The sequence below is a fragment of the Chelon labrosus genome, assembly GCF_963514085.1.
Source record: "Chelon labrosus genome assembly, chromosome: 9".
NCBI classification, from domain to species: Eukaryota; Metazoa; Chordata; class Actinopteri; order Mugiliformes; family Mugilidae; genus Chelon; species Chelon labrosus.
The window spans coordinates 6,777,319-6,804,207 of record NC_140359.1 but is presented as its reverse complement, the minus strand read 5'-3'; the positions used below and the strand labels follow the sequence as shown (position 1 = coordinate 6,804,207).

Below are 26,889 nucleotides of genomic sequence, written 5' to 3'. Positions count from 1 at the left end.
ATGTTTTAATTTCAGACATTGCATGATTTAATCATTGTGCAGTTGTATCTAACCCTGACATACATTCTTACCGTTTCAGAGCTGACACCTGTGCTGAAGTCAGCAGCTACTCTGCCATCAGCTCCATCAGAGACGTTAGCGGCCAACCCTGAGGTCCCAGTTAAGAAGAAGAAAGGCTGGCCCAAGGGAAAGAGCCGCAAACCACTGCACTGGAAAAAACGAGGACCTGGGAAACCACCTAGTGGTGGGCCCAACCAGCGAGCAGCTACAGACAGTCAGGTCCAAAGTGGGGACCCTCAACCTGCCAAAATCAAGATGAAGCCTGGTCGCAAGCCCCGGAGCTGGTACCTGCAGCGGGCCCAGGAAGAGGCAGAGCGGCAGGAACAAGAAAGACAAAGACTGGTGGACCGGCAGCTGGACAAAGATCCTCAACTTCTCCAGACAGATGACCGTAACAGCAAACGAGTCTGCAGAACCAACACGGACAGAGACAACAAACAGAAAGACTCTGATGAAGAAGATGACTACCTCCCTAAGCCTGTTGAGCAGAAGGTTCCCAAAAGGCGAGGGAGACCACCCAAGAACCGCACCCTCCACCAGCCACCACAGCCTGTCCCGAAACCACCTCCCACCTCTGAGCCAGAAGAAGAAGAGGATGAGGATGAGGAGACGGAAAGAACCTGGGAAGAAGACAAACCCAGTCGCCCACCATCCCGTCCCTTGCTTTCCCCTTCTTCCTCCTCTTCCACCTCAGGGCCCCGGGCCCCACAGTCCCGGCCTCAGGACACAGAAATGGTTGACAGGGAAGAAGACGAGGATGATGAAGAGAGGGAAGATGAAGAAAGTGGCAGCTTGGCTAATGGTGGCGGAAATATCAACAGGCGAGCAGCAGTCACACCAGGTCCAGGAAGCAGGCGCAGTGAAGACCACGATGCTGATGATGAAGGCGATGGACACTTAGAGGACAAGACCAACAACAGTAAGAAGAGAAAAAGTCAGGAATCAGAAGATGAAGATGATGAGGAAGACGAAGAGGAGGAGCCTGCCTCCCGTGCAAGCTCTCCTCCGGTTAAAGAAGAACCCCAAGGTGGAGAGGCTTTTTTAGACATGGAGAACAGCGTGGCCCGGGAATATGTCAGCAAGCAGGAGGAGGACGAAGAGGAGGAGGAGGAGGCTGAGGAGGAGGTGCAAGATCCCAAGTGTCGGCCTTCTTCAGCCGACCCTCAGCAGGAGGAGAGGCGGCGCCGAGAGCTGGAGGAATCTGCTGCTGCAGCTGCCGCAGTGGAAACGGTTACGGCCATGTCTGTTCCTTCAGAGCCCATGGAGCTCCAGCCTCTGCACCCTGAAGACAAAGATGTCACGCTGTTGATAGACACCCAACATACACATTCACACTCCCACCCTCACCAGCATTCTGACTTCAAAGAGGAGCTGGGCCACCACCCTCATCACCCCCATCACCACTCCAATGAGCTGGACCTGGAGACCATGCAGGCCGTTCAGTCCTTGACACAGGGGGAAGCCCAGGATGAAGAGACTGAACCCCAGCCACACCACGGCGCTTACCAGGACTGTGAGGAGACCCTGGCTGCCTGCCGGACGCTGCAGAGTTACAGCCACACAGGGGAGGCTGAAGAGGAGGCTATGGCCTTAGTGGAGGAGTGTGGGGCTTCCCAACACAGCAGCCCTCTCCCTAATCCCCCAGTGCCTCCCCTGCCTAGTCAGTCTGTGCGCTCAGTGAATAGTCCAGGGCTGCCCTCAGGCATCGTGGACACACCAGCAGGGCAGAGGGGTGGAACACCTGGCCCCACTGGAGCTGGGAGCAGCAATGGAGGTGCTGGAGGGGGGTACACCCAAATCACACCAGAGCATCCTAGTTCTCTGTCTGCCCCCTCCCAGCAGAACATGGAGACTTCACCAATGATGGACGTGCCATCTGTGTCAGACCACTCGCAGCAGGTGGTAGACAGCGGCTTCAGTGACCTGGGCAGCATAGAAAGCACTACAGAGAACTATGACAACCCCAGCAGCTACGACTCCACAATGGGTGGAGGGGGTAATGGAACAGGGAATGGGGGTAATGGAGGGGGAATGTCGGCTGCTGTGGTGCCAGGAGCTTCCACGGCGTCTTCGTCTTCAGTGTCTTCTTCTTCCAGTTCTGCCACACCATCCTCCTCCTCCCAGTCCAACAGCTGCTCCTTCGTGCCAGCCCCCAGCCTCACATCTTCCACAGGTAATGGAGGATCCCAGCTAGCAATGGGCAGCTGCAGCCTCATTCAACAAACAGGACCGGGGCCCAACAGCGGCCCAGGTGCCAGTAATGTAGGCAGCGCTGTGCCCCAGCCGCCCCCGCCTCCACCACCGTCCAACACGGCCAGCTGTGGCATTAAGTCTCCTCAGAGCTGTGGTGTTATCGAGAGGCCTCCCAGCACCAACCAGCAGCAGCAGCAGCAACAACAACAACAGCAACAACAACAACAACAGCAGCAGCAGCAGCAGCAGCAGCAGTCCCAAAAAAAGGTTCCTCAGCAGCCCCCTCAGCAGCAGCAGCAGCAGCAGCAGCAGCAACAAGCCCCCAACCCTCAACCTCCACCCTCAGCGCCACCACCACCGCCACAACAGGCCCTGTCTCAGTGCAGCATGGGCAATGGCTTCGCCTCCACACCCATGATTATGGAAATACCCGAGAGCGGAGGCGGAGGAGGGGGTCGCACTTTGTATGAGCGCATGGGTCAGGACTTTGGCACTGGGGGCTACCCCCAGCCCTCAGCCACGTTCAGCTTGGCCAAACTCCAGCAGCTCACCAACACCATCATGGACCCTCATGCCATGCCCTACTCTCACTCCCCCTCTGTTACCTCCTACGCCACCAGTGTGTCTCTCTCCAACCCTGGGCTGGCCCCTTCACCACACACTCCCCTTCCTCAGGGCCAGCCCACTATGACCCCACCTCCCAATCTTAGCTCTGGCTCCATGAACCTGGGCTCCTTGCAGCTACAATGTAACATGCCTACTACCAACATTGGTCTGGGACCTCCTCCGCACACGCAGCGGCTACAGGGCCAGATGGCCACAGTCAAGGGCCACATTTCCATCCGGTCCAAAGCCACTCAGCAGCTGGCCCCAGCCCCACACCAGCAGCAGCTCTACAGTCGCAGCTCGGGAGCTGTGGCCATGCAGGGCACTCCGCGCACCTTGACCGTGCAGCGCGGTATGATGCCAAACCTCATGCCCACGCCGGCACCTTACAATTCCATGAACATGACGCCTCTGAATGCCATGTCAGCTGGCTACCGAATGACCCAACCAATGATGAACAGTGGTTATCACAGCAATCCAGCTTACATGAATCAGCCAGCTCAGTACCCCATGCAGATGCAGATGGGCATGATGGGCGGGCAGGGTTACCCACAACAGCCTATGCAGCCCAATCACCATGGCAACATGATGTACACTGGCCCCTCCCATCACAGCTATGCTGGTGTCCCTAAACAGTCACCTTACATGAGCAGATGAGCAGCCAAGAACTGAAAAAGGAGACATGGGGCCAGAGCTGATGCTCGCTGTACTCTAAATGTCCATTACTCCTGTTCACCCTCTCCAGTGCCTCGGCAGGCACCAGTGAGTGCTGGTGATTGGAGCCAGAGAGGGTCTTCGGGTTTTCTGTTTTTCTACGTTGTCATTTAGTCCCTTTTTATTTGGGCTTGTTCCCCCACCTCCCCTCCCAACTGTGGGAGTAATAGGGTAGGATTTGGGGTTGGTGTACATGAACCTCGGCTGTGCCATACTGCTTTGGTCCAGGCCTACACAGTCCTCCAGTGTGGTTCATTACAGGTCCAAGAATCTCCTCCTTCTCATGATGCACAGGAGGAGAGTAGAGGACAAGAACGACAAAGAAAAAACACAGAAAGACAATGCAGGAGTCACTTCCTTTGTCAGACTGCAAATGAAAAAACAGTGGTTTACTGAATATATTCAACCATGCACACAATCTTTTAATTGATATAGGAAGCCTTACCTTGAAAAAAGAGACAATGAAACCTTGTAGGCGGACTGTTTTGTTTTGTTAAACATAATGTTGAATCTTATTTTTATTGTCGTTGTTTTTGTTGATTGTTTTTTGAAATACTTCTGTGCAGTCCAACCTCATATATGCTTTGGTCTTTATATGTGTGGCATTCTGAAATGGTGATACACCCTCTTGCTCTCTCAGAAATACCCAAACGTCGCTGAGGCCGCTCGGTCAGACCGCTTTTCACACATTTCCAGAAAAGCATAGGAGCGGGGCCCTCAGGTGTTTGAGCTGTTGAGCTGTTTCCAGAGTCTCTGTCTTCCTGGGTGGACAGTGTTGTACCAAAAACACAGCAACGACACAGAAGAGACTAGCGTGTTACTGTCTATTATATATCCATAAATGAAACAAGTAGCATTATTTTCCAGTTTGCCACCACTCTGAAACGTTTAGATGTAAATATTCTGGTACTTCCCAATATTCAGCACACACATACACAAACACATGAACACACACTGGCTAGCCGTCGCCAATCGGTGGCTAGCTCAGGAAAGTACAACATTCAGCTGTTTTTGTCCACACTCCACTGACAGACGGTGTACAATGTCAGGCTTTTTAGCAGTTTAGGGAATGCAGAACAAACGGTGGGTTTTCCATTTATCTGCTTTAAGGAAAGTGGGTTAACTATAGCTGACCTCGCCTCCTCAAGTGTTAGTGACCCAAAGAGGTCGAGGATTCTGCTTTTGAATGGTATGTATTTTGTTAAAAGTGTATTTTTGTTTTCCTTTTCTGCAAAATTCTGCACTCCCATTGGCTAGAAATATGGCAGCAGACAGTCAGCCTTTATAAAAGGTGTGCCTAAATGCCCGATCTAGTGCATGGTTTGGCCCTCGCATAGAGGCTCACTTATAAAGCAGGGTCAGAGGCGAGTAAGTGTTCGTGGTCCTGTTGGTAATGGCGTTCAGCTGGCATGGGTGAAACGGCTGACCTTGTCGCTCCATGTACCAGTATTCAAAGTCAAAAGAGGAGTTTTCATTTACTTACAGACCTGACAAGCATACTTTATTTGTGTGTATTGTTCTGTTCTGTCCTTATTTTTGTTTTGTTTCTTTTCTGAATTTTATCAGACTGGGCAGCTTTCTTTTATGACACAAGCTGACTCTTTTTGACTTTAGAAACCTATTGTAGAGAAGACGTTTTTTCTATAATATAAAAGGAAATTCTGACATTGATATTGGTACTGTCATTTTTTTCACTTCTGTTTCAGGAAACAAAAAAAAAAACAATACATATTTTTTAGCTCGCCTCTTGGGTAATAATTACTAAGAAATTCAAAATTTAAAAAAATTACCACTCACTTTTAGTGACTTTAAGATGCCTTTAACCTCTCCATTCCATCTCATCTCTAGAGTTTTTCTATCTTTGTGTAGTATATTAATGCTATTTTAAACAAAAGGACTACAAATATCTAAAGGTCACTTGGCATTCTTTTTTTTTGTTTTGTTTTTTTTTTACTTCTTGTGTGTGTATAGGATGACTTCCTTACATTTAAGAGGCATGTAAAAATGAGCTCAGTATATTTCTGTCTGTTTATATTGCTTCCCTTTTTGTATCCTTTGTAATTGTACATGTTGCGTTGTATGCTAAGAGAGAGCGCAAAATAAAGAGAGGGGGTGAAAGCTGGGCACACAGTGAAGGTTGATTTGCGCTCAGCCGCCTCAACTCTCTACTCTGTCCCTGTATGTATTTCCATTTATTCGTTTTTGTTTTGTTTTTTTCTTTCTTAGCAAGTACTTTCAAAGAACTCTGTACATTTTAACATAAAATGAAAATAAATTATGTTGAGCCATTCATGTTTCCTTTTCCACATTTTCCCAAATAGTGAGCCTACTGAACTGGACTATCGGTTTAATCTCAAAACTCGTTACAAATTTGCACCACTGAAGTACAATATCAGCTATGACAGGTCCTCTGTTTGTACACTTGATTAGTTATGGGGCCCTGTGTTAAAATCTAGAACTGCTTTACCAAATCATTTGGTTACAAAGGAAAACCTCAGGAGAAGTACATGGTTATATTCCATGAAACAAGTCTAATTGTTTCTATCAATACATAATTCATTTATTCTGTGTGATCTATTAGAATTAGCCCATCATTCTTCTCAGATCATCAACAAAATGTGCTTAATATCAAAGAAAATAAGGGAAGCTAGCAAATATTTATCATATGTTTCAGTTACTTAAATTGTTGCTATTTTCCTTCAGTCGACTGATCGTTTCAGCTTTACAGCACTGGGATGGTTGGTTCCTGTGTTTCTGGGCATATAATGACACTGCAAGTACAGTTGGAGTCAGAAGGAGTCCTTTGGGAGGTTAATTCAGCCACATTCATAACATTGTGTAAAATAAGCAGCAATCAAAGTCTGAAAAGGGAATCCTTAGGTAATATTTATGAGGATTTGACTCTTGTTATTCAGTTTAATCAGAACTTAGTGTTGTTATTAAAATGCTGTTGATCTAGTTCACTATTCATCCAAGTGGCTTCTTCAGTTCTAAGTGACTGGGTTTTTTATTGGGAGCATCTGAAACTCTCATAACCAGGGATCTGTTGGAGGATGATGTTCAGACAAGTGCTGTTTTCTTTGTTTTAGCTTTGTCTTTTGGATGTACCATAGCCTGGATAAATCTTCACAGCAGTCATTCATGTTTTGACCACTTTCAGCCACTAGATGTCCCTGTAGAATCGTCTCCTAGCTCAAAATCCATATAACTATGCTCTTGTTTTCACTAAACCAGTTTGTCAGATACTGTAAATGCTGAATGACTCTAAAAGACATCTGGACAGCATACATTTTCATACATTTATAATTATAATCCAGTTATATATGGTATTTTTTGCAAATAAGTAATTTTACTGAACGTAGGACTTTTTAAGGTGGAGTAACTATTATTATTTATATATTATAAATAACAATAAGTTTTTATTTGCGCAGTCCTGCAGAACAACAGAGACCCCCTCGTGGTCTTTAGAAAGTGTCTCTCTTCTCTAATACTAAGCCAGAATTACATTACAGGCACAACGTCAGCATTGTCTTACACTTTGATGTAAGACCTTGTAAGAAGCAGCGTTCTACAGAGCAGAATACTTCAAAAAAGACTGCAGATCCAAGTACTTGCTGCAGCAACTTCATCACGCTGGATCCCTACGGTACTGACCACTCTCTTTGAGTCACAGTTTTCTACCACAGAAATGACAGAGAATGGAGGGGATATGACAGAAATACTGACTTGTTGAGTGCAATTGTCTAACTTAAATAGCAAAAAAAAAGGGGGGAAATCCAAATAAAGACAACAAAATTGAGTGCAGTTCATGCAGTTTAACCTCATTTTTGATGCTTAGACTTTTTTTTTGTTTGTTCTACTGCTATTATTAGTTAAAGTATAATTGAATTTGACATTAATCCAACACCTCTTAAAGTATCTCAGATGTTGTTCATCCAAAAAAAAAAGCATGTTTGCAGAATTTTAAAGTTGATGTAATGCATGCTGGGAAGTATGTACAGTGATCAGCCATAACATTATGATAACCAACTGGAAAAGTGACTATGGGAGTCACATTCATTCAGCTGAAATATTAGCACATACTGTGATAGCTCCTTAGTATTTAAAGGAGATGTATGTACAGAAAAAGCAGCTGGTGTTAAAACATTCGTTACACAATATTAATAAGTTGTTTGTTATTTTGTTATGCATAATTAAGTATGGCTCAAGTATCTTCAGGCTTTTTCCAGCATGATCGACCTCTTAATAAACATTTTTTTTTTTTGCAATATAAATCTATTTTTCTGTTTGCATTACGGAAATAATATACATAGTAAATTTTATGCTGAAAAAAAAATATATAATTTAAACTCTGCTCTGTTCCTTCATTGTGAACATGTCCCTCTATTAATTTGTTTGAATGGAGAGCAACTCTACAAGATGAAATCTGATAGTGGAAACAAAATGTCAGACCTTGTACATCTTACAGCCAATCAGCGCTCAGTTTTACCAGTGTTTACTGTAGCGCTCCTGCGACGGACCAATCACAGCCAAGTCACGAGTCACTGCTTCCGTGTTGTTGACCTATGACACTATTAAGTAGGCGGGACTTCATAATGGCCGCGGCTTGTGATTGGTTCGTTCCACTCCTCAGCGTTTCTGTCACCGGGATCTGCTGCTCCACCTAACGGGAAGCGACGAAGACGGCTTAATCTTTCATTTGGAGGAAAGGCGAGACGAAAGCGTGAACAAACAGTCTTCGGTAAGTCAAAATCAGTTTATAAATACCTCAAGTGGAAAGTGATGTGTTTACTTATAGGAACAGGGTCGTTATTTTACCGTATTTTCATCCCATGTACATGGTGACGGCGCTTTTCCTCTGTCATGAGACTGAGGCAGGAGGAGGGACTGATGTAGCATCTTGCTTTATGGAGATGGAGGCCTTCAACGGTTATGGCTCAAACATAGCTAGCTAGCTGAAATGTTTATTCGCAGTTATAACTATGTGTACCTGCAGTTAGCTCAGGTTCTAGTTGCTCCGTGTCATGTCCGGTCTGAACTCGATAGCTTTACCGCATATTTAATGAATAATCCGGTGTCATATTTCCCCAGCTGCTGTAATTTAAGTAGACTTAAGTTAAAGAGCTATATGTGTGTGAAGAGAGCCGTACATCAGAGTCCTTTGCAAAACATTGAAATGTAACGTAGCTTCGAAACTGACATGTTTTTAATGTGTGTATACTTGTCAATACTTGTTACTTGTTAGTACACTAGGGAAAACAAATGCAGTCTGATACAGTCCTGCACTAAATCCAGTGTCATCAGTCATGAAGGCTCGTAAATGTTATAATGTTCAGTTTATGATGAGAAAGATGGTAGTTCAACTGTGTGATCATTGGGGAGGATGCAGCTTGTGGTGCTGTTAAACTGGATTGAATTAGAAGTGTTTCTATTATTTAGCATAGCCCACTGATTAAAATGGGCTAGGCTAAATAATAGAAAAATGTGTCATTACAATACAATACTAACCAAGATGAAAACACTAATTGAATCAACAGCTCTCTCCATTATTTATAACAAAATGCGAATACCATAACGTTCAGGTTCAGCTAAGATTTAGTGCAGGACTAGTGTATTATAATACCTAATAATAAACTGGCGAGTCAGTGGATATAAAAACATGAGAATCAAATGTGTAGTTGCACATCATACTTTTTAACCACTAAGTGTGTGTGTCATGTGAGGAGAGTGTGGGCTCTGAGTGTCGGCACTGAAGTCAAAAGGATTATTGTTTACATTTTTCTTTTGACAGACTGAGCTTATCTCCCTGACGTTATAATAAAAAATCCTGTGATTGTTAGTGTAGATAATGTTATGAACGCTGAGTTGCTGCAGTTTTAGGATTGTGGTATAGAACAGAGGCATAGCTAGCTGTTTGAGCTGTAATCCTTATGTCCAAATAAAACATTTTATAGTATGACTGTCTATGCTTTTCATTTTACTGCCCCTCCAGCCTCCAGCCACAATGATCCACAGCCTGTTCCTCGTTAACGCCTCCGGCGATATTTTCCTGGAGAAGCACTGGAAAAGCGTGGTCAGCCGCTCTGTCTGCGACTACTTCTTTGAGGCACAGGAGCGTGCAACCGAGCCGGAGAACGTCCCGCCGGTGATCCCCACGCCGCATCACTACCTTATCAGTGTGCTCAGGCATCGCATCTACTTCGTGGCAGTCATCCAGAGTGAAGTGCCACCGCTCTTTGTCATCGAGTTTCTGCACAGAGTCGTCGACACCTTCCAGGTTGTGATGCTCTTGCAATTTTACTGAAGTTCAAATGACTTACACCGGACTCCAAATGCTCATTTCCTGCTTGTTTTCCTGCTTTGTTCTCAGGATTATTTTGGTGTGTGTACGGAGGCGGCCATCAAAGACAATGTAGTCGTGGTCTATGAACTACTGGAGGAGATGCTGGATAACGGGTTCCCTCTGGCCACAGAGTCCAACATCCTCAAAGAGCTTATTAAACCTCCCACCATCCTCCGCACTATGGTCAACACCATCACAGGTCATCTATTTACACTGAAACCAGTTTCAACTGACATTATATAATGATACTGATGTTAGATATAATGTGTGCCAGTGTGCATGCGTGGTGCTCAGACAACATGAAGGGTCACTTTTACTAGGGCTGTCCCAATGGATTTTTTTTGCTCCAGATCGAATCTGATAAGCAAAATTTCCTCCCCTGGATATTCAAAAAAAGCTTGTCTTGTTTTACTTGTATTCTCGTTCATCATGATTGCACCGTGCAACACTGTCCAATAAACAGGGCTGTCAAAACTGATGTAGTGACCAGAGGGTAGCTCGTACCTTGGCTCCAGGAACTCCAACAGATGGTGAAAACCTGTGTTCTCTACTCCAGACATGAACTAGTCATCTAATGCCATAATCTCTGTAACCCAGTGTAACACATATTTTTAGCGTTAACTTTGTCCAAACGAAACTTTTCTTTTAAACGCAGCGTTCAGTGTTTGTTCTTGTTTCGATGCAGCCTTTGCCTGTGTGCGTTTGCGTTTTTTAAAAATGAGTTTGGGTGGCAGGGACATGATTTTGGTTATTGCAGACCTAAAATAAATAACTACAAAAGATCAGGCTTGGCTGAAGCCCAATAACAATCCGATCATTTTAGAAATACCTGGATTGGCCCCGATACTCATCTCCCAGTACCAAACAGGATGTCCCTACCATTTACTCTACTCTTTTCCAAAGTGTTTTTTAATCATCTGCTTTTATATGGACTGCTGTTAATGTGATGTAGATATAAATCTGTGTGCGTCTGTTCAAACCAAGTAATGTTGTGTTCATAGGCAGACAGCTGAGTTTGTGTTCAGACAAAATGATAATGTAACACTATACAGAATCGTAGCCGACCGTCAGTGAGAGAAACATTGATTAATGTCTGTGTTCCAGGCAGCACCAATGTGGGTGAGCAGCTCCCTACTGGCCAGCTGTCAGTAGTGCCCTGGCGGCGCACGGGGGTCAAATACACCAACAACGAGGCCTATTTTGATGTGGTGGAGGAGATCGATGCCATCATTGATAAATCAGGTATTTATCTGAATGTCCTGCTGGTAGAACATCTCAGTTTGTTTGGGGGAGGCAGATTTATGCCACAATTATTGGCACCTGCCTTCAAAGATTTCTCTCATTGTATGTGTGTTTTTTTTTCTTTTTTCACTTTAACCTCCTTCCTCCTTCATTAGGCTCCACCATTACAGCAGAAATCCAGGGAGTTATAGATGCCTGTGTAAAACTGACAGGCATGCCCGATCTCACTCTCTCATTTATGGTGAGTGTTCTCTTTTTTCATAAATATGCCTCTTGTGCAATTTCAGTTCATGCTCTTTTTATGTAGTGCTTCTCTCTCAGTTAATCAGCAGTTATTATTTCAGCCAAAAAGCTATGGAAGGACCTTAACAGTAGTTTTTCTGCACATTTTATTTTACACATTTCCAAACGGCCCTGACCTGCCTCTCTTTCTCCCAGAATCCTCGGCTGCTGGATGACGTCAGTTTTCACCCGTGTGTTCGGTTTAAGCGCTGGGAAGCAGAGAGGATCCTCTCCTTTATCCCGCCTGACGGGAATTTCCGGTTGCTCTCCTACCATGTCAGTTCTCAGAAGTGAGTGTTTTTCCTTTCATGAAGAGGAAACACCCATCAGCACATTACCATCCATGAGCTTTTTATCCAGTAGTTACAAACTGTGCATGATCTACATAAAGAGCTTTCTGTCAGGCAAAAAACAGAATCACAAAATGTTAAAAGTGTTCTGCTGACGTGTGTGTTGGGCTGCTTCATCTCCAGCCTGGTGGCTATCCCGGTCTATGTCAAGCACAACATCAGCTTTCGGGAGGGAAGCTCCCAGGGACGTTTTGACTTGACCCTGGGCCCCAAACAGACCATGGGCAAGGCGGTGGAGTCAGTCCTAGTCAGCAGCCAGCTGCCCAGAGGTGTCCTCAACGCCAGCCTCAACGCCTCCCAGGGAACATACACCTTTGACCCAGTCACAAAGGTATTTATGGAACAAAATGGAATGAAACATTACATGACAATTGAAATGAAAAATTATAGCTAACAGTTAAATGTAGGAGCCTTAACTTATCTTAATTTACTCCTCCAATTTCCTTTGTTGCAGTGTTTTTCATGTAGTTCATATTGCCATGTGGATGCTTTTGTTTTTGCTAGATGTTGGCATGGGATGTTGGTAAGATCAACCCGCAGAAGCTTCCCAGTCTGAAAGGCACTATGAGCCTTCAGGCTGGAGCGTCCAAACCTGACGAGAACCCCACCATCAACATCCAGTTCAAGATCCAACAGATGGCCATCTCAGGTACACACACTTCTTCCATCTGAAACTCATATCCTCACACATTCATGCTGTGTCTTTCTAGGAATTCCTTCATTCATTGAAATAGTTTAGTGAGAGCCTCTGTCACCACACAATGACAACAGCCAGCTGTTTTGACTAAGTTAGATTCATAGTTTACCTTTAATTAAAAGTGTACCATTTCCATTTTTTGTCTCAAAACTGCAGAATAAATTACTTCAACCCCCACTCTTTCAAGCAGCTTTTATCACATAGCTTGCTCAGCTGACAGTCACCTGATTCAGACTCATTGTTGGAGAAGAGTGATGTAATGGCCACTAGATGGTGCCAAATGCAACAAATAAATGTCCTAGTTTGACTTCTGAAAATACTGTATTATACAGCAGACTGTTAGTTTTGAATTGTCATACTCACAATCATTATATAAATGTATTAAACAATTTGCTGTAATAGTAATGTAAAGTAGAAAGGTAGTAGGTAGTGTATTTCCTAGCATGTGATTTTTATATACATGAATGTAGTAATAGGCAAAGCAGCACTGCAAAATCCTAAGTAGTATTGTGCATGTAATACATGAAGTATTTAGTATTTCAGATCCTCTCTAAAATCAAGGTCATTAAACAAATAACATTGACATTTTGAAGATATTGCCAACCAGACAACAGTATTCAAACTCATTTTCTGCATGGTAAAATATTCAGAATTGGATTTTCAATCTTTTTTGTTGTAAATGTATTTCTTGATTAAGGTGCTTTCAAGTAGCTTGCACACTGATTATGCACAAACAACATGTTAAGGGTTCCATCACATTGTAAAAACGTATAAACACATTTCTTTTTCCTCTTTTGTTTGAATTAGATAAAAAGAGCCAGATAGTTATAATGTTTGTTGTTATTCTGTAAAGTTTAAGCTTTGATTTGTTTTCTGCCGCAGGACTGAAGGTGAATCGACTGGATATGTACGGTGAGAAGTATAAACCATTCAAAGGCATCAAGTACATGACCAAGGCTGGCAAGTTCCAGGTCCGGACATAGAGACTGCAGCTCTGTTACCACCGGACCAAACCACCAAGAGACTGAGGGTTACGTGTTGGGGGAAGGGGAGTTTGTACATTCCCTGTGTATATGCATTTACCTTCCAAGGGTTACCTACACAAATTGGAGGCTCCTTGTAGCAGTTAAAAGTGGACCATTGCGCATAATAATGAAACCTCTGTTATAAACTGTTCAGAGCTCTGACTGAGTCTGAAGAGTTTGAACCAAGTGTCCTAAAACATTTCCATCTCTGTCCCGAGCTGAGCCTGGACCAAACCCAACTAATCCTACTGCTTGGTACTCCTCATTTACACTGTTACACTGTTTTAATCAAACCCGATCCAAACAGGTCAAACATACATTTCAGACCCCAACAAAGCTGCCACAATCTGATTGAAATCAACCTGTACCATCTTTGACTGAGAGCTTGTTATACAAAATAATAAACAGGGATATTATGAGCTGTGTATTATGACAGAAATGCAGTGTTTTCATTACAAAGGACTTCCACAAGTTAAAATGATAGTCTTACAGCACACATTAAACTGAGTTAAGGAAGTACTGACATGAATAAAGTGGATATGCTTAACAGCCGAAGTTTCAAAATGTTATAGAACAAGCTCCTACATAGTTTAAGTGTGCTATAAAGAGACCACATTGTTAACTGCTTGTGAAACTGATCCCTCTATTATTTCTCATCCTCCTGTCTAGTTTTTGTAATTTCTTTCCAGCTCTCTGTCCCATCTTTTTTTCCGTTTCTCCGCTCTTCTTCTCAGAGTTGCAATAATTTGATTGTCTGCAGCACTGGAGTTGGCATGCCGACATATGAGAATATGACACTGGAACCGTCCTCATTCACGCACTTTTACCTCTGCTGGTACTAACATTTCTCGATGGTGCAGATGGATGTAGAAGCTGTTTGAGCTATTTAATGTTTCTGAGAGAAATTCAGGTACACGCTCAACTGTTTTATTCAACTTTATTATTTATTGAAAGGATCATCGTCTGAAGTTATGTTGCATCTTTAAAGTTTAAAAGCTTTAACTCTACAGAAGCTTGCTCTTTAACCAAACATCACGGTTTCCTTAGCAATTTTTTTCTTCAAAAAATATTATATAAATTGACCAACTACTTTGATCAAAAAAGGGTGCTCTCAATACATCACAGCCCTTACAGTCAGATAAACGGTGTGCATTTCATTTGTTATATGTAACATACGGTATGATTGTTGCCGTGGCAACTGAGCTGATCAGTGACACTCATAGGGTGATACATTCAGGCCTCTGCTGAAATCAGTCCACCATCATATTCCAGTCTCCTACAGTTGGCATCAAGTTTTTTGGCTGCTACAAATATATATGATGGTGTTAACCAGTCAAAACAGAAATGTGTTAGGAAGAACGGCGAGGTACCTCAGAAGAAATGTTGAAGGTTTGCATTTTGTGTTTACAACATTTTGTTTGTGTTTGTTGAACAGCCTCCAATGGAGCGTTACACTGGTGAAATAAAGAAAAATAAAGACTGGATGTGTTATAACCAAGTCATAACACTTATTATTGAATATTGTCATCTTAAATACGGTTCCATCTCTCATGGGGTCCTTTGGAAATGATTATTTGTGTTGTAGCTCTTTTTGATTAATGTTAATTTTGATCTTATTATTTTGTTAGTGCTCACAAACTCTGTATTTGAGGTAGATGCCCAGCAGGATGCAAACCTCATGTAATGTAATGGTCTAGGGACCTTGTTTGAGGCCAATAAAAACTGTGCTATGAATTTAAAATGATGAACAATGAGAGAACTCTTAACCATAATATGTGCAGCTCTGAACTGTACCAGGATAAGATGCTATTAAGCACACACTCTTGGAAGTTCCTGCATCTCATTATATTTACCACCTTAACTTCCAAAGCTGTTTATTTGTAGTAATTCATTAACAAAGTGATACATTTCTTAAAGATTTTTGTCAGAGGTTCCTCTATTATATTGTGTATTAGAATTCCGACATAACTCGCAGTTATGACTTTTTTTTGTTAATTCGGATTTCAATCTCAGACTTTATATTTTTTCTTTGAAGTTTGACAATGATATTTTAATTCTAACTTTTCCTCAGAATTCTTACTATACTCTTAGAAGTCTGACTTTACTCCCAGAGTTACGACTTTACTCTCAAAATTCCAACTTTACTTTCAGAATACTGACTCAGACTGGCTGGACTCCACTCCATGATTTACTGATGTCTTTAACCCCTCAGAGGAAACTACGTTTCCCTCTCTCTCTCTCTCTCTCTCTCTCTCTCTCTCTCTCTCTCTCTCTCTCTCTCTCTCTCTCTCTCTCTCTCTCTCTCTCTCTCTCAGAATTACTACTTTTCTCACAGAATTCCAGTTTTAATCTCAGAATTCCAGTTTTACTTTCAGAATTCTGACATTACTTCCAGAATGTTCTGACTTTATTCTCAGAATTCTTGCTAAACTTCTAAAAATGTCCACTATACATTCAGAATCCCAGCAGAATTTCGGCTTTACTCTCAGAATTCCAACTTTACTCTTAGAATATTGTGTATTCTCATAATTCTGATTTAACTCACAGTTATGACTTTTTAATCTCAGACTTTTTTTTTGTTGTTGTCGTCGTTTTTTGCTTAAATTTTTGAGAATAATATAATTATTATTAATTAGTGATTTTATTCTCAGAATTCTAAAATACTCCCCTTGCTCCTTGGATTCCACTCCATAATTTACTGATGACTTTAACCCCTCCAGAGGATATTACTACCCCCCCTCTCTCTCACCCACCCCACCATTGACCAGACACATTGCAGCTTTAAGTCAGAGTTATGTCATACGGCTCTAACTTTATTCCCCCCTCTTCTTTTTTGTGCGCAAATTAGTTTTTAAATTAAAGAGATTACCTTGCAATTCTGCATATTTTTAATTTGCCCTTCAGTGAAAACAATTTTATACTTTTGCTTAATTTTACTTTTTATTTTGCACGCGCTCTGAAGACTTACGAAGAGGAATTTGGAAGCATTTTTGGTGGTAGGTTGACAGTTTTCATTGTGAATATTATGCATGTTTATTTATTTTATTTTTTTTACATGGATGCATTTCGACGTTTGTTTGCAGAATTGCGAGTAAAGAAACTTTCTGAATATATCTAATTGATGGATTTAACAATTTCAATTTAGAATTCTTTTATTGAGGCCATTACATGACAATCGTCGATAGCAGGTACCGCAACAGTTTGACACTCTCGCGTGAATGTGAATAAAAATGTGTATTCACGCGCGGTGAAAGTGTCGCTTTTGTCACCCAAAAGTAATTAGGCGCGTGTTCTCTCACCCAGCTCCGTATGTGTTTTGTGTATCCCAGCAGAGATAAGGGCCACTATCCCAATGTAAATCTATGGATGTCAGTTTGTTTCTATCTGATGGCTTTGATCAGTGTGGGGCCCCCTGCGGGGGGCCCTGCCAGTCAGCACGTGGACATACAGTAACGGTAACCACACTGATAAACATGTTGATTAAACCACGTGTTCAATCATTAGCTGGCGAAACGCGTACTGCGCCTGCGCAATGACATTCCTTGTATTTAAATGCCTAGGCGCTCAGTCAGCGTTTATCAAGACATCTATGGTTATGTAGCTAATCATGCTATTTCAGTTGACCTCCCCCTTAAACATTCATTTTAATTAAACAGTTAGGGAGTGTTAGGTGTTGCTGCATTATGAGTTGCTCCCAGTCATATCTAAATTTACTACTATATCTAAACGACACTTCCTAGTTTCATTTTCACACCAACTATCTCATACCAAAAGCTTCATGGAAGCAGCTTATTCTGAGCAAAGGAGTGGTTTGGTAGCCAAGTGTAGATACATTATAATTACTGGAAGCTACAGGTGCAAAAACAATAGGAAATTATGAATCAGTGCTATCTAGCTAAGTTTTAGTAAGCTAGCAAACAACTCAAAATACTACTAAAACTTGTAACACGTATCTTCAGTGCAGGCCGTGAAACGAGGCAGCGGCAGAGAAACTGGCTTTTCTCAACACAATTTGCTTTACTGATGGCTGACTGGAGCATGCAATCATGAGACAAAGAGGACTGTCCCTTGGCATCAACTTATCAACCCCCCCTTCTTTCATTCAGGGACACATAAGCCAGGGGGGTCCATGTGGGGTCTGCTATTAAAACACAGTACCTTCTCAAGCTGCTCACGTAGGCCTGTATGGCTATGAGCCAACTGGATCCATAGTACTGACAGCTGTGTTTGGAAACCAGACGATATCCAGACAGCAGTCAGACGTGCCTAAACTCTAATGCAGGGCAAAGCACCTCACATCGTTTAATTTAATGTCAGACTGGCAGTTATGCTTAATACAGCACAAGAGATATGTCTCTATATTACCTGTTTTGTGTTGTCTCTGTGCACACTTCCAGACAGAGCCCAGGCTGGGAATACATCACCATGAATCTCCAGGCTCCAGATGTTCTCCCCAGAAGGGGGTTGACCACCAACCATCCCTCAGGGTAGTTGGAATAGATGGACTGCAAACTCTCCAGAATCTCCAAGGGCAACCGAGCAACCAAGGACACCATATAATGATATCATCTCCAGAGCCAAGATGAACACAAACTTTTTTGGCCCACACAGTTAAGAAAATTGTCTAATGTCTAGATAGATAAAGTTAACTGCAAAGACTGATTCAAGACAAGTCATCCCTCTGCCAAACTGCTGGTAAGTTTGTGCTACATTCGGATGGTATCTGGTATTAATTTCAAACCTAACGGGGTGTATCCATGTTTTTCAGGCTCCTTAATAATAGACGCAAGACAGTACAGTCGCCATGCCTAGGCCAAAAGCAGGGCCTGGTCCACCACCTGAGGACATCTATGAGTTCTCATTAGACACAGAGGAGGTTCAGTCACTCCACTTGCAAAAGAAAAGTTTGGAGAAGACGTCTCCTTTGAGCAAATACATCGAGGTTGAACACCAGCAAGCGGGTCTCTTCTCTCCGTCTTCGCTGGACACCTCCCCGTACTCGTGTCTTGACGCCCAGAAGAAAAGGAGGAAGAAATGCGGCGCCTGCACCCCCTGCCTCCGCAAAGAGAACTGTGGGACTTGCGCAAACTGTCTGAACCGCAAGACGGGCAAGCAGATCTGCAGGCTGCGCAAATGTGAACAGCTTAAGAAGAGACGGAATGAGTGGGAGGTGAGTGAGTTACATTACTGATACTATTAATGTTTAAGACATTGAAAAAACACTGAAAATCATGGTAAGTGACAGGTTTTGATAAAAAAGTGTGTGCAACACGGCATCCATCCATCCATCCATCCATCCATCCATCCATCCATCCATCCATCCATCCATCCATCTATCCATCCAGCCCTGTAACCATTTTCCAGGCTGGCTTATTACTGATTCATGGCAGCATTCACAGGACAACAAGCAAATACACTTGAAAAATGACTTATCACAAACGTCAGGTTTGTTTTGCCTGTAGTATTACCAACAACCAATCTGTCATCCCAGGGAATGTTTGTTTGTACTTTTTGTCAACCTAAAAAAAAGCACATTATTACTGTAGATACATATCCTGTGTTGATGTTCCGGTAGTGGCGCTGTAGAGCCGTGCTCATGGTGCGTGAGTAGAAGACAAGAAGTGGGCAGAGATTTAATTTATACTTCCTCTAGCTGTAGTACATTCATTACAGACAAAACAAACATCACGTTAGGGAAGTCAGTTCAGACAGATAAAAGTCAGCTTTGCAGCTGCCGGTGCAAGCCAAGACCTGCTTCTCCTCAGGGTGGATTCAGAAGGATTGTCAGCTGCACGTGCCATGTATGTAGAGTTAAAGACCAAATGGCACACACTGTAATGTGAACAGATAAGGCCCTTGCAGTTGCAGTTTAATTCCAAAATTCTAATTTCTGACTCAACATCGTGAATGGGATATTTTATTCTCGTCCTGGCGACCGCACTTTGTCAGCTTCAGCTTGTGAACAGCACGCCAGAACTGATGCAAGTTATTGTCCTGACAACTCAGATATATATAAAGATATATAAATGGTATATATAAGAACACACCACCGTGGCCCTGGTTCAGATTCTGCTCAGGGAACATCTGATTTGTGGGAGTGTGCACCTAGTGTGCAGAGAAGCAGCTCTGGGGCTGTGAGGTCACTGGTTCAATCCTCTAAACTGCTCCTGTTGCCCCTTACATGGCTGCCCACTGCTCTGAGCGCGCTCACTTGGCTTGGTTAAATGCAGGCCACTAATTCCTTGTGTGTGTACATATACACATGGCAAATAAAGCTGATTTCATTTCATCTGCTACTGCTTATACTGTAACTATCACTTTGTCCTGGGCAGTCAGAATATCAGAGGGCCACAGCAACCTAAATCTGCATTAAATGTAGTTAATATATAGAGGGGGTGTGAGTATGTGCGTATAGGTAAGGATCCAATCACCATGCAAATGTGTGATGCTGTGAGAAAGCTTTAGTTTGTTTAAACAGAGTGTGAGTGGACAGTGTTTGCTGCCAAGCTGCAGAATTCCTGCAGTTGCCTGTGCTTTGTCCTTTGACCTCTGAAGATTCGAATGAGGGCGGGGGGTTGACCTTAGACCATTTTGTATTTGTGTGTGTGGGTGTGCGAAGAAAGAGAGAGGGAGCAGGTTTTTAAAGTGTTCGCTTGAGTGTTAATGGAAGTGCACATGTGCGGTTGTGTGAGTTTGTACATGCACCAGGATTTTAAACAGGGGGGGATGGGCTGTAAAGTCAAGGAGGCCGGGAAGATGCAGTGAAGTGGTCAGCAGTACTCGAGGGGGAGAAACAGGAAAAAACAAAATAGGTTCCTAGAGCATGACCGAGGAACAAACAAGTGCTGCATCACCTCTATCTGTTGAATGAGGCAAAACTCTGCTGATGCAGGAGCACCCCTGTTGAGCATAGGCGGCTTTTAATGTAACTAAGGACGCATTGCGTTCCCGCTACCAAAAGAATGCGGACACATGAGACCCAGACCACCTTCAAATGTGGTCAGAGATCGGATCTCTCTCTTGTAAGTCTCAATGCGTCCTGGGGGGATCACACCTGTCTTTTTGTGTGATCGGATCGCCCAGATCAGATCTTAATGCAAGGTCTGAACAGGCCCATTTACAGTGAAACACATGTGCTGCAAATCTGTACAATCCCATAAAAACCTGAATTCAGATCAAAGGCTTCTCAGATGAACGTAGTGTTGACCAAATAAATGCAAGCATCGCAACATAGTTATTAAACTGCGTCTTTCCTGTTAGCATTGAGAGGAGCAGTGCCTTGATAACCATGTTCCTAAGTAAAGGCATGTTCAGTGTGGAAATGAAGAACTTGCTGTGAAATCGTAAATTTCTAATATACTAATATATATTTCTAATTTCTAATATAACAGTCCTGCACTACATCCCTCTTCGTGACTGTTATAATCTGCAGGTTATGTTTATTCCCAGAACGGTGGTAATTCAGCTGTGTGATAATTTTGTAGGAAGTAGATTGTGGTGCTGTTAGACTGGAGTAAAATAAACACTAAAGTGTCTCTGTTATTTAGGCTAGCCCATTGACCAAAATAGGGTTGTCAAAATAATAGAAAGATGTTGGTACAATCAGTACAATTCAACAGTACTACACACCACAGCCTCCAAAATGAAAACACAGTTGAATCAACTGAACAAAATGTTGAATACCATAACCTTCACTATATCTAGAGGTTTAGATGCCTTTGAAGAGAAGGACAGGTTAGCGTCCTTACCTGCAAAAGTGTAGAGGAAACAGAATGAAGTTTGTTTAGCCACAAACAGAAAATGATGGTTTGAATCAGCACAGTCCTGTCCGGTCTTATCCGCTTACTCGTTGCATACTTACTCGTTGCATGCTTACTTGTTGCGTACTCTGAGTAGCGAGAAGTTTGACTTCATTTTGTTCTCACAGCCCTCGTTTGGGAGTTCTCGCAGCTTGTTCTTGACTGGGCAGAACTTTTGTCCAGTTACTATTCTGTGATTGGTCAGAAAATTGGAAGTGAGCTCCGAGATGCTAATATTCACAGTGTGGCCGCTAATCCCTCCTGGGTAGATACTGTCTGTGGGTGCATGCTGAATGAATGGCGTGATCCGAGGGACACGGTCGCCAAAACGACTGGTCGACATCCAACAGTAAAAATAAAAGTGCCTCTCGTCGTCTATCTCCCGCATCTCTCACATTGCTTCGCGCATATGATGTATACTGCAGTAGGAGGGCCCTATGAAGTGTTCCCTAGAGTTCAGCACTTGAGTTTCTCGTGAAGTATAAATTACTAGGCCAAAACAAAATTATTTCTTGTTCTTGGAGCCCTAGGAGCTAGAACAAATTTCTCGCACAGTATGAAACAACAGTTTACAGCAGTTTACAGCAGTTTACAGCGCCATAGTTCAGTATCCCTTGTCTGTACCTCTAGACCACTGTAGGGCAGAAAGGTCTGCAGCTCTGAACACTGCAGAGTAATCACAGTAACAATCATTAGGCAGATTCCTTCACACTGTTGCTAACATCTGTTTAAAATTTCAGGAACATGGTTGTCACATGAGTTCAGTCACTGAGAGGGAAACAGCCTTGGTCAAAGAGGTTCCCTAATTGTACCACTGTCGTTATCAGAGGCTCTCTTGTTAGTAAGGGGTAATATAACTTTACAGCCTCCACATTTCAAATCCCCTGACCTCTGAGAGAATGCTTCCCCTATTCAACCGAATCTTTTCCAACCAAGTCTTTTGGGTACAGTCTATCTCAAATGTTGTGTCGGCCCAAGAATATTTAATTAACGACAACAGTGAATGTAGTGATAACCTGACCACCAGCAGGTCAAAGTTTTCCGGCATGTACATTTTGTTTGATGGACTGGCACTGACAGATTTTCATTGTGCCCAGAAGATGAACTTTCACACTTTGGTGATCCCTTAAGTTTACTAACTGTTTCTCCATCATCCTCAGCTGTAGTTTGTTGCTTAGTCCTAGCAAATGTTATCATGCTGAACTCAGATGGTGGTTAGCCATTCTAAAGATCAGAAAGCCAGCAATATCACCGCAAGCCTGTTTGCGCGTTGACTTAAGTCATAACTCAGCGCCACACTCTGCCCTGCTGTATCCTGACAAGCACCTCCTCAGGAATTGAAACTAGACATTGCAGCAGCGCATGGTCACAACACCTCTGATTATTCCAAAATGTATTTCCTTGTCTGTGTGTCTTAGTGGCTAGACCAGGACAGAAAATTCACCCTCCTTCTGCCTTGGTTGGTTCAACGGTCGTACACACCGTCTACTCAGGGGTCTTCTGCAATTCAGTGAATTCAGTAAAAGCGACTGTTGTTCATCATGATCTTCTCAGTTCCCTTTAACACTGTCTGAAATACACAAAGGAACTCAACATAGTGGCATAAATCAAATAGATTTAAACCAGTTTTTTAGTCCGTATGTTTCACTAGATCTGTTCAGTCTTAGTTTCTAAGTTATAGATCCCAAGCATTAATGAGGTACTGTATGGATTCACTGGATACGGTCCTTTTAGCCTCCGCATCTGGCATTTTTTTTATCATGACATTTAATATACAGCTGAGTACAATAGTTACAGAAAAAATACGCACTGATCAGCCACAACATTATGACATTATGACAGGAGAAGTCAATAACATTGACCATCTTGTGACAATTCAGTGTTCTGCTGGGAAACGTTTGGACCTGGCATTCATGTGGATGTTACTTAGACATGTACCACCCACCTAGACCAGACCAGGCACCCCCACCCCATAGCAATGACACTCCTTGATGGCAGCAGCCATCCCCAGTAGGATGCAGCCTGACACAGGCACACACACAAAATTGGTTTAGGAACAACTCAAAAAACATGAAGAACAGCACAAGGTGTTGACCTGGCCTCCAGATCCACTAGATCCCAAACTGATCAAGTATCTGAGGGATGATCCACAGAGGCCCCTCCCCTCAACCCATGGACCCAAAGACCTCCACTAACAACATTCTGTTGCCAGACACCACAGGACACCCTCAGAAGGCCCATGTCCATTCTCTGATACGACAGCTGTTTTGGAGGTTCTAGAGAGACCTACACAATATTAGGAAGATGGTCATAATGTTATGCCTGATCGTTGTATACAGAGATTCATTCCGAAAAAGAACTACTGGCCCTCAATGACCTTTACCTCCCTCACCTATACTGGTGAGTGTAGTGAAGTGTCAGAGGAGCCCATCTGTTCATTAATACCCCCACTACCACCCCACTACTTTCTCACGCCCATACACAGTCTCTACATCTCTGCCCTCTGACCTCTGTATGGATGTGGAAGCTGTTTCTTTCCGGCTGCCAACCTCATCCTCCATCTTCCCCAGTAGCAACTGATCTACAGCTCACAGTTCTAGAACAAGGACATGGACAGCAGCTCTAATCTCTGGCTGTTCAAAATAAGCCCTGCTATCCAGTTTCATGTATTCTGTTAGTCATAATCTATCTAAACTATAGAGGGTACAGTTCAGCTGACTAGAAATCTTTTTACCCATGTACCTTTAAATTTATCTACCAACATTTTCAAACTTACAGTCCGTACAGTTGGTAATGTAGTTAATGTTACTTTCTAGTGTTTCCTTCCAGTTAGACCCCCTGAGAGATTTGACTGTAACTGTTGAAGTGCGTGAAATCTTATCCCTGTCCACCCTCCTGCAACCAAATGCAAAATCTTACATCGCGCTATCAGAGCAACTATAATGAGCCCCTCTCTGCTGTGTCTGCGCGCAGCGAGTGTGAGAATCTCTGCAGGTCTGTGGAGACGCTAATCTGCTAAATGTGAGTATGTAGTAGCAGCAACAGACAGGATCTGTGTGAATGAAATGAAGCTGAATGAGGCCATGAGTGCGCCTGGATCACAACGCCGTCTAGGAGCAGATAGGATTTACGTCTTGGTGCGATTATGCTCAGTCAGTGAATGCCAGGTGTCTGTTGGAGGCTGGAAATGACTCCCGGAGGAAGGTTTGCTCTTTGGGGGAGATGTGCTAGGTATTCCTCTATCCTCTTAACTTTTCAACAGCTATCCCGTAGTGACATTTAAAACTTCATTTTTGTTATTCCTACTCCTACAATAACCACTGCTTTTGCCATTTCTATAGTATTTGCTCGTTACGCTATTGGCTCTATTCAAAAAAATAGTCCTGGATTCATTACTTAAACAGATACTGTGAAATGTTTTTACTCACATCGAGCGAGCTACAGTTACTGTTTCTGCTGCCTTTACTAAGACGCTCGCACTGCGACGACTGAGCTTGTACCATTGGCTGAAGTACCTCAGCAACCCCGTCCCACCTGCAACGAAGCACACTGAAGCCACGCAGCCACTCTTGCTGTCCATCTTACCACAAACACGCCTCTACTCACACATAAACACACACATTCAGACACACACGTGGCCCGTCTGACGTAAGCAGAGGGGATTTCCCATGCCATATGAGAGCGTCAGACAGACACTACAAACGCTGTGTCACTGTGTGGCTGCCTCGCCTCACCGTGCCACACTTCGGCTCCCTCTCCCTTTTCGATCCTCTCTGTCTGCCTCTCGCTGTAGCCTATGTCTGTTTCGCCTCGATCCGCTGCGTCTTCGCCAGCCTGCATGAACTTTCGCTGACTTTGCCTTGTCCTCTTGCGGCATCTAATACGGCGGCCCTTTTTTCCACTCTCGCACCTCTTCGCTGTTTTTCATATCTTGACTGATGGATTTGTTTTTGTTCAATTTCACCGTTGCACAAAAGCTGGCGAGGAGGGCTTCGTTAAAAAGGAGAAACGTATCTGGGCTGCGGTGCCCGATTGCTGATTTAGATGAGCCTATTTCCCCTTGGCTTTTGTGGTTATGTTCAGCGCTCTGACAGGAACGTGCGGAAGGTCTGATTGAAAATGATCTAAGCTGGAGATGATCTTTCATACTCATGTGTAAACATTATGAACCCAGGCCTCCGAAATATGCTTGGTATGTCACCTTCACAAAGGCTGTTTAAAAGGAGATGCGAGTCCTTGGCAGTTTTTTCCTTTAAGTGAAATTGTTTTTGCAGGTGCTTGCAGATCATCAATTAGAATATGTGAACACTTCCCCAGCTGGTGATTTGTGAAGTTGTGCAACGTAACAACTTTTGCTTGTGCAGCTTTGATGAGTACTCTTATGCATTTAGTCATGCGTCTTCACTCGCTTTGAGTCAGCATGGTGGGCTTTGCTGTGTAATTGTATATTTTGCCTGTCAGAGCGGGTGAGGGGGATTGTGCGTCTGTTTGAGAAGGTTTATGTGGACTGTGTGTGTGTGTGTGTGTGTGTGTGTGTGTGTTTCTGCTGTGCAGTCCAGTCCAGTTATTGCAGGCAGCCCTGACACAGATGGTGCTCAGCGATACCACATACCAGAGGCATTGTTTAGGGAAGGCGAGTTGGAGGAGATAATTGACAAGCATAGAGAGGACCCATCCCCCCGACACACACACACACACGCACGTACACCCCCCCCCCCCCCCCACCTTCACTTTGTCTCTTTATGTCAGCCTTCCTTTTATGGTTGTGCGCGCACTCACGCTCACACACACACACACATGCAAACACATACTCGCAGACCCTTTTGTTTTTACTTTAACCTCTTCTTTTTTACTAGCTCCAATTTCTCTCTCTCTCTCTCTCTCTCTCTCTCTCTCGCTCGCCACCATCACTCGCTCTCCTTCAGTTTCACCCTAGCAGCAAAGCCCAGCCTGGCCTCTGATTGGTGGACAGACTGCCTTTGTGTGCTATCTCTGGCGTGACGTCTCTCCGGCTCTCCGGCTCTCTCTCTCTCTCTCTCTCTCTCTCTCTCTCTCTCTCTCTCTCTCTCTCTGCATGTGTGTGTGTGTGAATATTTTGTTCGTGAGTGTATATGTTTAAAGAGAGAGAGCGGCGGTGGTGGAGGGGGAGTTGTGGTTAAGGGGACGTTCACATCATGTATGCATAAGGGAAAAAAATGAACGAGTAGGAGGAAGGAGTGATAGCGATCACAAAAAAAATAATCCCATGTGTGTGTGTGTGTGTGTGAGACCGTGTGTGCGGTAGACCTACTGGCATATGAGCTGGAGAGAGAGAGAGAGAGAGAGAGAGAGAGAGAGAGAGAGAGGGAGGGGGGTAGAGCAAGAGAGCAAGCGACAGAGAGAGAGAGAGAGAGAGAGAGGGAGAACGTGCGTACGAGGGCTCATGTAAAACCAGATTAAAAACACAAGATGGCTTCCTGAATGGGCTGCTGGAACACAGACGAGAAAGAGACTGAGAAAGAAGAGTGGAGAGACAGAGAGAGAGGAAGAGAGAGAAGAAAGGGTAGAGGGGTAGGGGTGAAGACGAGAGGGAGCCGGA

The 26,889-nt window shown here is 43.6% G+C and overlaps 2 protein-coding genes across 4 annotated transcripts in view; both read left to right on the top strand.

Moving 5' to 3' along the window:
• The window catches only part of kat6a (K(lysine) acetyltransferase 6A), a 30,180-nt gene extending 24,318 nt beyond the window's left edge, over positions 1-5,862 (top strand). For all 3 annotated transcript variants that reach the window (XM_084551471.1, XM_084551472.1, XM_084551473.1), the window contains one exon: positions 80-5,862. In XM_084551471.1, coding sequence (XP_084407597.1) covers positions 80-3,516 — 3,437 coding nt within the window. In that variant the 3' untranslated portion in view covers positions 3,517-5,862. The remainder of the gene's footprint in view (positions 1-79) is intronic.
• A 2,050-nt stretch (positions 5,863-7,912) lies between these two features.
• ap3m2 (adaptor related protein complex 3 subunit mu 2) lies at positions 7,913-15,234 on the top strand. The gene is made up of 9 exons (XM_084551015.1): positions 7,913-8,314; positions 9,566-9,850; positions 9,944-10,115; positions 11,021-11,158; positions 11,314-11,399; positions 11,597-11,730; positions 11,914-12,121; positions 12,295-12,439; positions 13,370-15,234. The coding sequence occupies exons 2-9, from the start codon at positions 9,578-9,580 to the stop codon at positions 13,468-13,470; spliced, it is 1,257 nt and encodes a 418-aa protein (XP_084407141.1). The 5' UTR covers positions 7,913-8,314; positions 9,566-9,577; the 3' UTR covers positions 13,471-15,234.
• Positions 15,235-26,889: the final 11,655 nt, after the last annotated feature.